General features: G+C 37.7%; 1 protein-coding gene and 1 non-coding gene across 47 annotated transcripts in view; one reads left to right on the forward strand and one right to left on the reverse strand.

The window, feature by feature from the left end:
* The window catches only part of NEK11 (NIMA related kinase 11), a 328,327-nt gene that overhangs the window by 62,578 nt on the left and 250,106 nt on the right, over window positions 1-15,643 (forward strand). For 13 of the 46 annotated variants that reach the window (XM_057301895.2, XM_055110447.2, XM_057301898.2 and 10 more), the window contains one exon: window positions 8,917-9,042. The exons of the other annotated variants lie outside the window; for them this stretch is intronic. In XM_057301895.2, the coding sequence (XP_057157878.1) occupies window positions 8,917-9,042 (126 nt within the window). The remainder of the gene's footprint in view (window positions 1-8,916; window positions 9,043-15,643) is intronic. 46 annotated transcript variants of the gene reach the window in all.
* LOC112439372 (U6 spliceosomal RNA) lies at window positions 4,116-4,222 on the reverse strand. The gene has a single exon (XR_003027669.1). It is a non-coding gene; the product is annotated as a U6 spliceosomal RNA (small nuclear RNA).

A 15,643-nucleotide genomic window follows, 5' to 3' on the forward strand; every position in this document is an offset into this window, starting at 1 on the left:
CTAAAAGAATTTGAAAAAAATACTAACTAAACTCAAGATGTTCATTTATATTATTAGAAATGAAAATCATAATACTGCATGGCATTCTTCAGTACCTATTTAGAAGCTGGTTTTTTTCTTGTTTTGCTTTTAAGAGCATAATGTGGCTTGACATTTCCCCCACGTTTTATGCAGTCTCTTAAAGTGCACTTCCAAAATTCTAGGTAAATGTCCTCGGGTTGTACAATATAATGACAAAGGATCTCCTCCCTCACTGCCTTTACCTCCATTTATTGGTATTCTCCTAAGTAATGAAACAGAGTTTCAAAAACATGTTATTGTAAAATGACTCTTATTCAACCCTGCCTTTCTCAAGTACATCTTTTGCCTTTGGAGTTGTTCAAATTTTAGACAAAATGTTTCCACTGACAGGCTAAATATTAAGTACATGGCCTGTTTATATTATTGCCTAGCATCATGCCTCAAAGTTTGTTCCATGGACCACCTGTCCTAGAGTCACGAAGGATGCTTGTTGAAAATACAGATTCCTTGGGTCTATGTGGATTTACTGAGTTGGAGTTATTGTTGCTAATGTCTAGGGATATGCATTTTAAACAAGCAACTTGGAAGATTCTGATGTATAAAATTTGAGGTCCACTGGAAGGATGCTTATTTAATGGAGATATGGTAGGCTATGAAGAACAGCACTTAAAATGTCAATCCAGTGAATTAATAAGGAAAGCTTTTTCATTATTTTATTTTGTTTTATTTTGCAATGGAGTCTTGCTCTGTTGCCCAGTCTTGAGGGCAGTGATGGGATCTTGGCTCACTGTAACATCTGCCTCCTAGGTTCAAGTGATCCTCCTACTTCAGCCTCCCGAGTAGCTGGGATTACAGGCGTGTGCCACCATGCCTGGCTAATTTTTGTGTTTTTAGTAGAGACGGGGTTTCATCATGTTGGCCAGGCTGGTCTCGAACTCCTGACCTCAAGTGATCTGCCTGCCTTGGCCTCCGAAAGTGCTGGGATTACAGGCATGAGCCACTGCACCCAATCTGCATTTACTGAGTCAGAGTTATTGATGATAATGATAATGATAGTTGATGATAATAGGGATATGCATTTTAAACAAGCAACTTGGAAGATTTTGATGCATAATATTTGAGGTCCACTGGAAGAATGCTTATTTAATGGAGATATGGTAGGGTATGAAGGAAGAGCATTTTAAGTTGTCAATCCAGCGAATTAATAACGGAAGCTTTTTCATTTTAAAATAAAAAGTAGGACAGAATAATTTTTGAAGTTCCTTTTAGCCTTAAACATTGCAGGGATTTTTTTGTTTTTGTTTTTGTTTTAAATTCAGGCTTCTGAGAATGCTCTTCTTTTGTCTTTTAAGGTTGTAAGTGCTTTGATTGCCAATGTTAATACAAGGATTAATTTTTAAAATCAAATCCTTTTAGGATTTAAAATTTGATAATAACAATCAAAGGTGGGGTTAAGAACACTGAATTTGGGTTGTTCTTCATTTCTTTAAAGCCTCGGCATTTCAAAGGCAATCTGTCATTGGCTAACTGGGATGGTGAAAGGAGGAGATACTATTAATCCATCAAATGTTACAGTTTGGGTTACAGATTTTCAAAACCTTAGAAGTTAACATCAAGTCTTTTATTGCAACCTTCAAGGGATAATCTTAGTGAAGGAAAACATTTTTTGATAGCTGTATAGACTTAGGGCAATATTAATTTTGGGTCAGTTAAAGTCAATACATTTTTCATGAAAGTTATTTTAGCAATAAAAGTCACTATTAAATATTTCTCAAGGACAAAGTTAAGAAAACAGAATATACTTACAGATATTGTAATAAGAATTTCTTAGACCAACGCATTACATTTCATCAAAAACATTAGCTTTTTACTTTAAAGACAGCTTAGAGAAAGAAAGTAATGCTTTTCATATTGCTGAGTTAAAATCAGACTAAAAACTGTATTTCTTTGTTGTGTCAAATCATAATTTGTTGTGTCTAAATCTTTGAGTGACTTGTCTATCATAATTAAATCCTTAGAAAAAATCAGAGGTTTTTGTTTATTTTTTGTGTTTTTTGAGATTGGGGTTTCATTCTGTCACCAGGCTGGAGTGCAGTGGTGCAATCATAGCTCACTGCAGCCTCAATCTCCTGGACTCAAATGCTCTTCCTGCTCCAGGCTCGCAAGCAGTTGAGAATATAGGCATGACACCAGGCTGGGCTAATTTTAAAATTGTTTTTTAGAGATGGGATCTTGCTATGTTGCCCAGGCTGGTTTCAAGCTCCTGGCATTAAGTGATCATCCTACCTCAGCCACCTGAATTACTGGGATTACAGATGTGAGTGATTGCATCTGGCTGTGTTTATTAAAGAACACAGTAAATGCAAAACAAATAGTTTTTCTTGAGGATAAACATGTAAAATGGAAATAGGAAGAATAACTTAAGAAGCACAAGACACAGATCTTGGATTAATTTAATCTTTCAGTGTTCTCTCTTCCTGTCGATTTCACATAGCCCTTGCTTAATGCTAACAACAGATATCTTTCTTCTTTTTAAAGTTCTACCCAGAAGGCAATGGGGAGTTTGGCTATTTCCTTTGGACATTTCACTTTGAGGCCTGTTATTGAAGGCCATTTTCTGGTTTTTCCTTCAATAGTCTAAATATATATTTATTTAATTACAGGAAATCAGGCACTTAATATCAATGCAGGAAACAGACACACAACTTTTACCCACCTCTGTTGTTCTGCATCTCTCCTTCCACTTGAAAGATTGTAAGCAGGTGATTGTCAGACCAACAATAAATGTCACTCAGAGAGCATGCATCCATATGGCAAGGTAACCCAGAAAACATAATTATGCTCATTCACAAAAAATAAAGAAGTTGATATAAAATGTATAGAATTTAATATTTCTTTAACACAGTTTAAAAATGACAATAGGATGTGAAAAGCAGCATTGCAGTTTGGGGATAAATTCCTGAAAGGAATGCTATTTTAATGCACAAATGTCTCCAAATTTTAGTATTATAACTGTTAAAATAAAAACTTTAAATAAATTAAATTTACCAAAGTTTATTTGAGCACACACACACAAAATTTCTTGAATTGGGCAAACTTCAGAACTAGAAGAAGTTCAGAGAGCTCTTTCTGCCCAGCAACCTGAGCAATGAGCTTTTATAGGATGGACACAAAAGCAAACCAGAGAAATCATTTGATTAGCTATAGCTAGGCATTTGCCTTATTTGGGCATGGTGTGATGATTTGGCTGCCTGTGATTGGCTGAAACTCAGCTATTTCTTCTGTGTATTGGTTTGTTTACATACTACGTTAGGGTGAGGTTTGCTGCACAGGAATGCAAGGTATGGAGGCAGCTTCAGGCCAAATTTAAGTTAATTTAACAATTTCTCCATATTAGTCAGTCTCTCAAAATTGGGCATTGATGCCACTCTGTCACCATCGTCATGGACTTTTTTGGTCTTGGTATGAAATACATAATTCATGGCATCAGGCTAGTTGAATGATTCCTTATGTTCTCTTTGTGTTTTTGTTGTTTTAACAGTAATGAGACCATTTGATGTACAACAGATGGCTGTATATGAGCATTTGAGACACTTGAGAGAATATAGAACACCAGGGAGACTATTGTGATGGTTATCAGGAGGATAATACTAAGAGAGTGAAGTGTATTCCTTAACAGAGGCCACCATGAACCAAAACAATTATAATAAAATGAATCAAAAAAATGAGCCAGAAGAGGAATCTACTTGTTTTAACCAAGTAACTTGTTTGTTTACTTTTTAAAACTGAGTTTCTACCATATCAGACATATTTATGAAAGGGCAGCATGAGATGTTAGCCACTGCATACATATTCCCATGTTCATCGAGTAGTCCAAAACAGTCTAAAACAATGTTAGCAAGAGAATTTATAAAGGATTCTGGGCAACGATAGCCTTTGCAATAGAGTCAGCTATAGTAGCTAATATTTGAGACAGATTTCTAATAATAACTCTATATACATTTATGCCAAGCCAAAGAAGAACCATTCTACAAAAGATGCCCATTTAGAGTGATTTAAGCCTGCCGGAAAATTCCTCTTTATTATTTTTATTTTTAAATACGGAACGCTTCATGAATTTCCATGTCATCCTTGCACGGAGGCCATTCTAACCTCCTCTGTATCGTTCCAATTTTAGTATATGTGCTGCCAAAGCAAGCACCATTTCTCGTTAATCCATGGCACAAATTAAGAGATACAGAACAATGTTCAGTTTCCAGTTGCTTATGAAGTGACAGTGGTACTGTTAGAATCTCTAATCCACATTGGTCCCTTATTTTCCACTTGAGACAAGGAGTTGCCCACACATATGGTTGATCATTAAATCCTCCACAGATAAAAATATATCCTGGAGGGGCACAAGAGACAGTTCCTTGTGTGATACTTTGTGTGTTAGAAATCACCAGTTGGGAAGCACTGGTAATATTTATCCAAGGGTCCATTATTGAATCATTGTATGGTAGATTACTTCTTACCAGTAAGAAGGGATTAGGGTTATAAAGTTGTCTACAAACTGTCAACTTATCTTTCTTTTGGTTTTCTTAGTTTCTGGCATAATTTAGCTGCAAAACCCTCAATATAGGTTTTTCCTACTATTAGATTTAAACAAGAGTCTGAATATATGAATCTAAAAACCTAATCATGTGGAAAGAACCAGATGTGCAATTTTTTTTTGAGACAGAGTCTCGCTCTGTCTGTCAGGCTGGAGAGTGGTGGCATGATCTCAGCTCAGTGCAATCTCCGCCTCCTCAGCTCAAGCAATTCTCCTGCCTCAGCCTCCTGAGTAGCTAGGATTACAGGCGTGTGCCACCACGCCTGGCTAATTTTTGTATTTTTAGTAGAGATGGGGTTTCACCATGCTGGCCAGGTTGTTCTCGAACTCCTGACCTCAGGTAATCCACCCACCTCTGCCTTCCAAAGCGCTGGGATTACAGGCGTGAGCCACTGCGCTTAGCCCAGATGTGCAATTTGAACAAATAGTCACCCTTGGAATATTAGTGAAATTTGTTACATGGTGAACTAGAATATCTCTAAGATCATATAGGGATTCAGGTTTAACATGACATAGTCAACATTCAGTCTAGTTCCCTGCAAAAGCTATCAATTATGAAATCTTAATTATCACATTATCTTGCCATATATAAACAGAAAAGAAAACAAAGAGGAAAGGGAACAAAGATTTCATAGTGACAGAGGAGAACAGTCTTGACCTGTGATCTTGGGAAAGCTGTCCACATCTAGGATGCCATTTGCTTCTGGAGAAAAGCTTCCCTAGTCAGCTTTACCTTGAGATCTCCAGTGGATTTACTGTCCCAAGAGTCTGGAGGGGCTCTCTTGAGTTGAGATATAGGGATCCAAGGCTTGAGGCCCTGAAATTTTGCAGTAGTGTGGGTGGTGGGAAGAACTTGGTATGATCTTTTTCAGTGAGGCTCAAGGGCAGTCTTTCTCTGGTGTTGCTTCCAAAAGACCCATTCAGTGGGTTCTAGATCATGAAAGATCTAGTTGTCATCAGCTGGTGGGTCACAAAGGGTTTCTTTTAACTGGTAAAAATATACTTTAGCATAATGCATTAAAATCTTTCAATATTAAGTCATGTCAGAACTTATAAAAGTGTGAGATTCATGAGGTTCTATTATTAGGGCCATACACCTTCCAGTAACTATTTTATAAGGGGTCAATCTGTGTTTTCCAAGGGGGGTGGATCTGACTGCCATCAATCAGTAATACCTTTGAACAAGGCAATACAGTCAATTCAGTTAGCTTTGCCTAATACCATTGTGTTTGTAATAACTTATTTAACTGCTTTATAACTTGTCCGGTGAAATGAGCGCCTCTACCACTGGAAATTTCTCCAGGAATATTCCATAAAGCAAACACATTTCATGATAACCTTTTAGCTACTGTTATATCAGCAACCTTCCTGCATGACGGGAAGGCTTCTGTACATCCAGAAACTATTCATTGAAGGTAGGAATTGAGTGATGTCCATCTGTAAGTATTCAAATGATCCAGCAGGTGCTGGAAATGTATCATCTGAGTGTTTTTTTGTCTTGTCAAAATTATGGGTTTGACAAACCAGACAGTGGTTATAAACCATTTTAGGAATTTTAGAACAGACAGCCTGCCAGTATTTTTTAAAATAATTGGGATTATTTTATCTCTCCTATGATGAGTTAAGGAGTACAGAGCTTCTAATAATTAAAGCTTTAAGGACTCAGGAAGGACCAAGCAACTGTCCAAGCCCTCCATTAGCCCACACTTAACATTGAATTTACATCCTTTTAAATACCAGTTGATTTCTCCAATTCGGGCACAAAGCATTGTTTATGAAATAGTTCATCATAGGTAATTTGACTTGGATCAATCTTATGGAGCTCATTCAAATTGTATATCTTAACAATTTCAGTACTGGCGGACTTAGTATGAAAACCTGCCAAAGCATTTCCTTAGCAACCAATTAATTGGTGTTCCGCTTGATGTGGGGTTAGTGGTTTTATGAACCAATCAATTTATTCATTAGCATTCTAGAAATTCTTATCTAATCTAACTGTGTGAACCTAAGGTTATCAGAAACCTATGTTGTCAGAGTTCTTTCCATGAATCCCCTCAAAGTTGAAAAATTTAGGTTTATAGTTGTTTTCAATAGCTTTCAGGAAAATACCAAAGTAAAACAATTAACTGTCTGTGGATGGCAAGACTTTAAATGATAATGGTTAAATGTCTGATGAAAATTAATTATAATGCAATTGACAAGAAAATTTTGTTTCCTTTTCTGTATATACAGAAAAAATTAAAATTACGAGTGATAGTAATATGTCAAGACTATCAAGTTTCTGGGAATTTCATATAATTTCTGGAAAACATATTAATAACATACTCATGCACTATAACTTAAAGATGGTTCAGCAACACTTATTATTTGACAATGCTTCCCATGCAATTTAACACATCAAATAAGCCTAATTAGTTTAACATCTCTCTTTTTTATAAGAAGAGAGGAAAAAATTCCTTTGAGAAATTCCAGAAGTCAGTTTGGAAACTTCCAAAGTTGGTTTGAGGTCAAAAGGCCTTAATTTAATGCTTGATTTTGAGAAGTGGTTAAAAAATGTCAAAGGGTTTAAAATACTTAATTAAAATAGGATCAGAGGTCACTGGCAACAGTAGTCATTTAAGCAGAGTGATAATTAAAATACTTCAAAGAAAGTTACATAATTATAGAAAAACCTTAGCTTTTTAAATAGAGAGAACTGTTTTCTTGAGTGATCAAAAGACTTATAAAGACCACACGAAGCACAGGAAATTGTCTTTTTAAAAAAATTGACATATTTTTGTTATAGAGGGTACGTCTGTAGGTTTGTTACATGGGTATATTGCACCCAGGTAGTGAACATAGTACCCAATAGGTAGTTTTTCAACTCACATCCCCCTTCCTCCCTCCCCTATCTAGTAGTTGGCAGTGTCTGTTGTTCCTCTGTTTATATCCATGTGTGCTCAATGTTTAGCTCCCACTTATAACATGTGATATTTGGTTTTCTGTTCCTGTATTGGTTTGCTTAGGATTATGGCCTCCAGCTTCATCCATGTTGCTGTAGAGGACATGATTTCATTCCGTTTTTATGGCTGTGGAGTATTCCGTGGTGTATATGTATCATATTTTCTTTATCCAATCAATGATTGGTGGGCACCTAAGCTGATTCCATGTCTTTGCTGTTGTGAATAGTGTGGTGATGAACATTATGCATGCATATGTCTTTTTGGTAGAATGATCTATTTTCCTTTGGGTATATTCACAGTAATGAGATTGCTGAGTTGAATAATAGCTCTCTTTTGAGTTCTTTGAGGAATCTCTAAACTGCTTTCCACAGTGGCTGAACTAATTTACATTCCCATCAACACTGGGTAAGCATTCACTTTTCTCCACAGCCTTGCCATTATCTGTTGTTTTTTGACTTTTTATTTTTATTTTATTTTATTTTATTTTTATTATTATTATTATTATACTTTAAGTTTTAGGGTACATGTGCACAATGTGCAGGTTAGTTACATATGTATACATGTGCCATGCTGGTATGCTGTACCCATTAACTCGTCATTTAGCATTAGGTATATCTCCTAATGCTATCCCTCCCCCCTCCCCCCACCCCACAACGGTCCCCAGAATGTGATGTTCCCCTTCCTGTGTCCATGTGTTCTCATTGTTCAATTCCCACCTATGAGTGAGAACATGCGGTGTTTGGTGTTTTGTCCTTGCGATAGTTTACTGAGAAGATGATTTCCAATTTCATCCATGTCCCTACAAAGGACATGAACTCATCATTTTTTATGGCTGCATAGTATTCCATGGTGTATATGTGCCACATTTTCTTAATCCAGTCTATCATTGTTGGACATTTGGGTTGGTTCCAAGTCTTTGCTATTGTGAATAGGGCCGCAATAAACATACGTGTGCATGTGTCTTTATAGCAGCATGATTTATAGTCCTTTGGGTATATACCCAGTAATGGGATGGCTGGGTCAAATGCTATTTCTAGTTCTAGATGCCTGAGGAATCACCACACTGACTTCCACAATGGTTGAACTAGTTTACAGTCCCACCAACAGTGTAAAAGTGTTCCTATTTCTCCACATCCTCTCCAGCACCTGTTGTTTCCTGACTTTTTAATGATTGCCATTCTAACTGGTGTGAGATGGTATCTCATTGTGGTTTTGATTTGCATTTCTCTAATGGCCAGTGATGATGAGCATTTTTTCATGTGTCTTTTGAATGCATAACTGTCTTCTTTTGAGAAGTGTCTGTTCATATCCTTTGCCCACTTTTTGATGGGGTTGTTTGTTTTTTTCTTGTAAATTGTGAAGGACCTCTCCAAGGAGAACTACAAACCACTGCTCAATGAAATAAAAGAGGACACAAACAAATGGAAGAACATTCCATGCTCATGGGTAGGAAGAATCAATATCGTGAAAATGGCCATACTGCCCAAGGTAATTTATAGATTCAATGCCATCCCCATCAAGCTACCAATGACTTTCTTCACAGAATTGGAAAAAACTACTTTAAAGTTCGTATGGAACCAAAAAAGAGCCCACATCGCCAAGTCAATCCTAAGCCAAAAGAACAAAGCTGGAGGCATCAGGCTACCTGACTTCAAACTATACTACAAGGCTACAGTAACCAAAACAGCATGGTACTGCTACCAAAACAGATATAGATCAATGGAACAGAACCGAGCTCTCAGAAATAATGCCGCATATCTACAACTATCTGATCTTTGACAAACCTGAGAAAAACAAGCAATGGGGAAAGGATTCCCTATTTAATAAATGGTTCTGGGAAAACTGGCTAGCCATATGTAGAAAGCTGAAACTGGATCCCTTCCTTACACCTTACACAAAAATTAATTCAAGATGGATTTAAGACTTAAACGTTAGACCTAAAACCATAAAAACCCTAGAAGAAAACCTAGGCATTACAATTCAGGACATAGGCATGGGCAAGGACTTCGTGTCTAAAACACCAAAAGCAATGGCAACAAAAGCCAAAATTGACAAATGCTATCTAATTGAACTAAAGAGCTTCTGCACAGCAAAAGAAACTGCCATCAAAGTGAACAGGCAACCTACAAAATTGGAGAAAATTTTCACAACCTACTCATCTGTTTTTTGACTTTTTAAAAATGGCCATTCTGACTGGTATGAGATGGTAACTCATTATGGTTTTGATTTGCATTTCTCTGATGATTAGTGATGATGAGCATTTTTTCATATGTTTCTTGGCCACTTGTATATCTTCTTTTGAGGAGTGCCTGTTCATGTCCTTTGCCCACTTTTTTTTTTTTTTAGATGGAGTCTCACTCTGTTGCCCAGGCTGGAGTGTAGTGGCGCAATCTCCACTCACTGAAACCTCTGCCTCCTGGGTTCAAGCGATTTTCCTGCCTCAGCCTCCTGAGTAGCTGGGATTACAGGTGCGCACCACCACACCCAGCTAATTTTTGTATTTTTCATAGAGACGGGGTTTCACCATGTTGGTCCGGCTGATCTCTAACTCCTGACCTTTGCCTACTTTTAAATGTTTTTTTTTTTCTTCCTTGTTGATTTAACTTCCTTATAGATTCTGGATATTAAACGTTTGTTGGATGCATCATTAGTCAATATTTTATTCCATTCTGTACATCATTTGTTTACTCTGTTGATAGTTTCTTTGGCTGTGCAGATGCTCTTTCATTTAATTAGGTCCCACTTGTTTTGTTTTAGTTGCAACTGCTTTTGAGAACTTAGCCAGAAATTCTTTGCCAAGACCAATATCAAGAAGGGCATTTCTTAGGTTTCTTCTAGAATTTTTATAGTTTGATGATTTACATTAAAATCTTTGATCAATCTTGAGTTAATTTTTGTATGTGGTAAAAGGTAAGGGTCCAGTTTCAGTCTTCTGCATATGGCCAGCCAGTTATCCCAGGACCATTTATTGAAAAGAGATCCTTTCTCCATTCCTTGTTTTTGTTGGCCTAGTCAGAGATCAGATGGTTGTGTGTGGCTTTATTTCTGAGTTTTCTGTTCTGTTCTACTGGTTTATGTGTCTGTTCTTGTACTAGTATCATGCTTTTTGTTTACGATAGCCTTATAATACAGTTTGAAGTCAGGTAGTGTGATGCCTCCAGCTTTGTTCTTTTCCTTAGGATTGCTTTGGCTATTCAGGCTCTTTTTTGGTTCCATATGAATGTTAGAGTAGTTTTTTCTAATTCTGTGAAGAATGATGTTGGTAGTTTGATAGGAATAGTGTTGAATCTGTAGATTGCTTAGGGCAGTATGGCTATTTTAATAGTATTGATTCTTCCAATCCATAAGTATGGAATGTTTTTTCCATTTATTAGTGTCATCACTGATTTCTTTCAGCAATGTTTTATATTTCTCCTTGTAGAGATCTTTCACCTCTATGGTTAGCTGTATTCCTGGGCATTTCATTTTCTTTGTGGCTATTTTAAATGGGATTGTGTTCTTGATTTGACTCTCAGCCTGGACATTATTGGTTTATAGAAATGCTATTGATTTTTGTACATTGATTTTGTATCCTGAAACCTTACTAAAATTGTTTATCAGTTCTAATAGTCTTTTGGTGGAGTCTTTAGGGTGTTTTAGGAATAGAATCATACTGTCAGCAAAGAGAGATAGCTGACTTCGTTTTGGATGCCTTTTATTTCTTTCTCTTGCCCAGTTGCTCTGGCTAGGACTTCCAGTAGTATGTTGAATGGGAGTGATAAGAGTGGGCACCCTCATCTTGTTCCAGTTCTCAAAGAGAATGGTTCCAGTTTTTGCCATTCAGTATGATGTTGGCTGAGAATTCTTCATAGATGGCTCTTATTATTTTGAGGTATGTTCCTTTAATGCCTGGTCTGTTGAGGGTTTTTATCATGGATGTTGGATTTTCTTAAAAGCTTTTTCTGCATTTATTAAGATGATCATATGGTTTTTGCTTTTAATTTTGTTTATGTGGTGGGTGAATCACATTTATTGATTTGTGTATGTTAAGCCAACCTTGCATCCCAAAAATAAGGCCTACTTGGGCCAGGCATGATGGCTCATGCCTGTAATCCCAGCACTTTGGGAGGCTGAGGTGGGCAGATCACGAGGTCAGGAGTTGCAGCTAGTCTGGCCAACATGGTGAAATCCCGTCTCTACTAAAAATATAAAAAATTAGCTGGTGGCTACTCAGGAGGCTGAGGCAGGATAATCGTGTGAACCTGGGAGGCCAAGGTTGCAATGAGCTGAGATCATGGCATTGCACTCCAGCGCCAGTGACACTGCAAGACTCTATCTCTAAATAAATAAATTAATTAAGCCTACTTGATTTTGGCATATTAACTTTTTGCTGTGCTACTGGATTCAGTTTGCTATGTTTTATTGAGGATTTTTGCATCAATGTTCATCACGGATATTGGCCTGAAGTTCTCCTTTTTCGTTGCATCTTTGCCAGATTTTGGTATTAGGCAGTTGCTGGCTTCATAGAGTGAATTAGGGAGGAGCCCCTCCTCCTCGATTTTTTGGAATAGTTTTAGTAGGATTGGTACTAGTTTTTTTTGTACAACTGGTAGAATTCAGCTGTGAATCCATCTGGTGCAGGACTTTTTTTGGTTGGTAGGTTTTATTATTATTATTATTGCAGAGCTCAGTATTGGTCTATTCAGAGTTTTAATCTCCTCCTGATTCAGTCTTGGGAGATTGTGTGTTTCCAGGAATTTATGTGTTTCCTCTAGATTTTCTATTTTGTGTGTGTAAGTTGGTCGTAGTATTCTCTGAGGATCTTTTGTATTTCTATGGGATTGATTGTAATATCACCTTTGTCATTTCTGATTATGCTTATTTGGATCTCTTTTTTGTTGTTAATCTAGCTAGAGGTCTACCAATCTTGTTTATTTTTTATAAGAACCAACTCTTGGTGTCACTGACCTTTTGTATAGATTTTTGCATCTGAGTTTCATTCAGTTCTTCTCTAATTTCAGTTATTTTTTTTCTTCTGCTAGCTTTAGGGTTGGTTTGTTCTTTTTTCCTAGTTCCTTTAGGTCCAAAGTTAAATAGTTAATTTGAGCTCTTTCTAACTTCTTGATGAAGGTATTTAGTACTATAAACTTTCCTCTTAACATGTTGAGCTACACCCTGGAGATTTTGGTATGTTGTGTCTCTATTTTCATTAATTTCAAAGAATTGTTTGATTTCTGCCTTAATTTTGTTGTTAACCCAGAAGTTATTCAGGAGCAAGTTGTTTAATTTCCATGTAACTGTGTAGTTTTGAGAGGTCTTCTTGATATTGATTTATATTTTTATGCACTGTGGTCTGAGAGTATGCTTGGTATGATTTCAAGTTTTTGAATTTATTGAGACTTGCTTTATGACCAAGCATGTTTTCGATCTTAGAATATGTTCATGTGGAGAAGAGAAGCATATATATTCTGTGGTTGTTGGATGGAGTGTTCTATAAATGTTTATTATGTCCAGTTGGTGAAGTGTTAAGTCCATAGTTTCTTTGTTAGTTTTCTGCCTTGATGGTATGTCTAATGCTATCAGTGGGGTACTGAAGCCTCACTGTATTACTATGTGTTTGTCTAAGTCTTTTCATAGGCCAAGAAGAACTTGTTTTATGAATCTGGCTACTATAGTACTGGGTGCATATATGTTTGGTATAGTTAAGCCTTCTTGTTCAATTAAACCTTTACCATTATGTAATGTCCTTCTGTGTTCTCCTTAATTTTTGTTGGTTTAAAATCTGGGTTATTTTATATGGGAATAGTGACTCCTGCTCTTTTTTGTTTTTTTGTTTGGATAGTGAATCTTTCTCCATCCCTTTACTTTGAGCCCGTGTGTACCATTACATGTTAGATGGGTGTTAGCTTGCCACTCTTTTGCTTTTATGTGGGATGTTTAGCTCATTTACATTCAGGGTTATTATTAATATGTGAGATATTGATCCTGTCATCATGTTGTTAGCCGGTTGTTATGTAGAGTTAAGATTGCTTTGCAGTGCCTGTGGGCTATGTGCCTATGTGTGTTTTTGTGGTAGCAGGTGCCATTCTTTCAATTCCATGTTTAGCACTCCCTTAAGGACCACTCGTGAGGCTGGTCTAGTTAAAATGAATTCCCTCAGCATCTGCTTTTCTGAGAAGGGTTTTATTTCTCCTTCATTTATGAATCTTTGTTTGATGAGATATGAAATTCTTGGTTGAAATTTCTTTTATTTAAGAGTGCTGAAAATAGTACCCCAATCTCTTCTGGCTTGTAAGGTTTCTGCTGAGAGGTTTGCTGCTAGCCTGATGGGTTTCCCTCTGTGCATGAATTGACTTTTCTCTCTTCCTTTAAGATTTTTTCTTTTACCTTGACCTTGGTGAATCTGATGACTATGTGCCTTGGGGATGGTTGACTTATATGGTGTCTAACCAAGGTTCTCTGTATTTATTCGTTTTGCATGTCATCCTCTCTAGCAACATTAGGGAAATTTTCATGGACTATATCCTCAAATATATTATCTGAGTTGTTTATTCTCTCTCTCTCAGGAATACCATTGAGTCATAGATTTGGTCTCTTTATATAATCCTATATTTATCAGAAGTTTTATTCATTTTTAAAAATTATTTTTCTTTATTTTTGTCCAACTGAGTTGATTCGAAGAACTGGTCTTTGAGCTCTGAGATTCTTTTCTCAGCTTTGATCCTTCTGTTAATACTTTTGATTATATTATGAAATTCTTGTAGTCAATTTTTCAGCTCTAGAAGCTCAATTTGGTTCTTTTTTAAATGGCTATTTCATCTTTCAGCTCTTAGATCATTTTACTAATTCCTTGGAATCCTTGGGTTGGGTTTCAACTCTCTCCTGAATCTCCATGAGATTCCTTGTCATCCAGAGTCCACATTCTATGTCTGTCATTTCAGTCACTTTTGATTGGTTAAAAACCATTGCTGGGGAGCTAGTGGACTTGTTTGGAGGTAAGGGTACACTCTGGCTTTTTGCATTGCCAGAACTCTTGAGTTGGTTCTTTCTCATCTGAGAAGGCTGGCGTTCCTTTAATTGTGGTGTAAATTGAGTATAGTTAGTTGGCTTCGTTTCTGGATGTTTTCAGAGGGCCAATGCTCTATGCAGGTTCTTTATTTGTGGCTGAATTCTTACCCTTGGTCTTATAGGGGGTTATATTAGCAAAGTATTTTTGTTGTTGTAGTTTGGGCTGCAATCCAGTAGATGAAGCTTAAGCGTATTTGCTGGTAGAGGCTCTTACTCTGCTGCATGGCTCCTTTGTATTTCCTGCCACTTGCAAGCTTGCTCTGTGGTGCAGTGGCAAGAGAGGTGACCCCTTCACTGCATTTACTCCTGGGCCTTGGGGGAAATCCTTCCAATCACTGGCACTGTACCTGCATTTCTTTTGTTAGATGTTTGGGCTGCAGGGTTCCCTCAGTCAGAGGCTGAAGTAGGGAGATAGACCATACCTTTTCAGTCTGGCTCTGTGGAGAAAGGCATGCCTATTCCTGCTGCGGCCCATGAACCCACGTGACTCAACCCTCTTAGTGCTCTGAGAATGTGGGCTCCATTCCCACTCGAGTGCCTTAGTACTCCTAGGCTATGCACTGCAGCCCTGGGGAGAGATCAGGGTTTTTGTTCCTTCCCCACCTTGGGGGCAGCAGAGGTGGGGCTGCAGTGGCAGCAATGGCATACAGCCTGCCAGTTACCTCAGGGGGTGCCACCCCAAAGAAATGCATAGCCATGGTTAATTTGAGTGATCAGCTAGGGATGGGGCAGCTGTGCTGTGGGCCCAAGCTTGGGAGTAGGTGGGGTGGGGGCTCTGCCTAGGGAAGACAAAAGAAGATAGTTTGGCCTCTTCTCCATAGGATGGCTGTGGTGTGCTATAGGCCTGCAACAACAATCAGGCTGTTTGTTCCCTTTCTAGCCTGGGTGTTGGGGGTGATGGGTGGGTACTATGGTGGTGGCAGTGACAGAGGGCCTGTCAGTTGTCTCTGGAAGCTCCACCCCAGAGAAATGCAGAACCACCACTAACTGATCAGGTGGGAGTGGCACAGCTGCTCTGGGGGCCTAAGCTGGAAGGCCCTGC

Source organism: Pan paniscus, chromosome 2 (assembly GCF_029289425.2).
Source record: "Pan paniscus chromosome 2, NHGRI_mPanPan1-v2.0_pri, whole genome shotgun sequence".
NCBI lineage: Eukaryota > Metazoa > Chordata > Mammalia > Primates > Hominidae > Pan > Pan paniscus.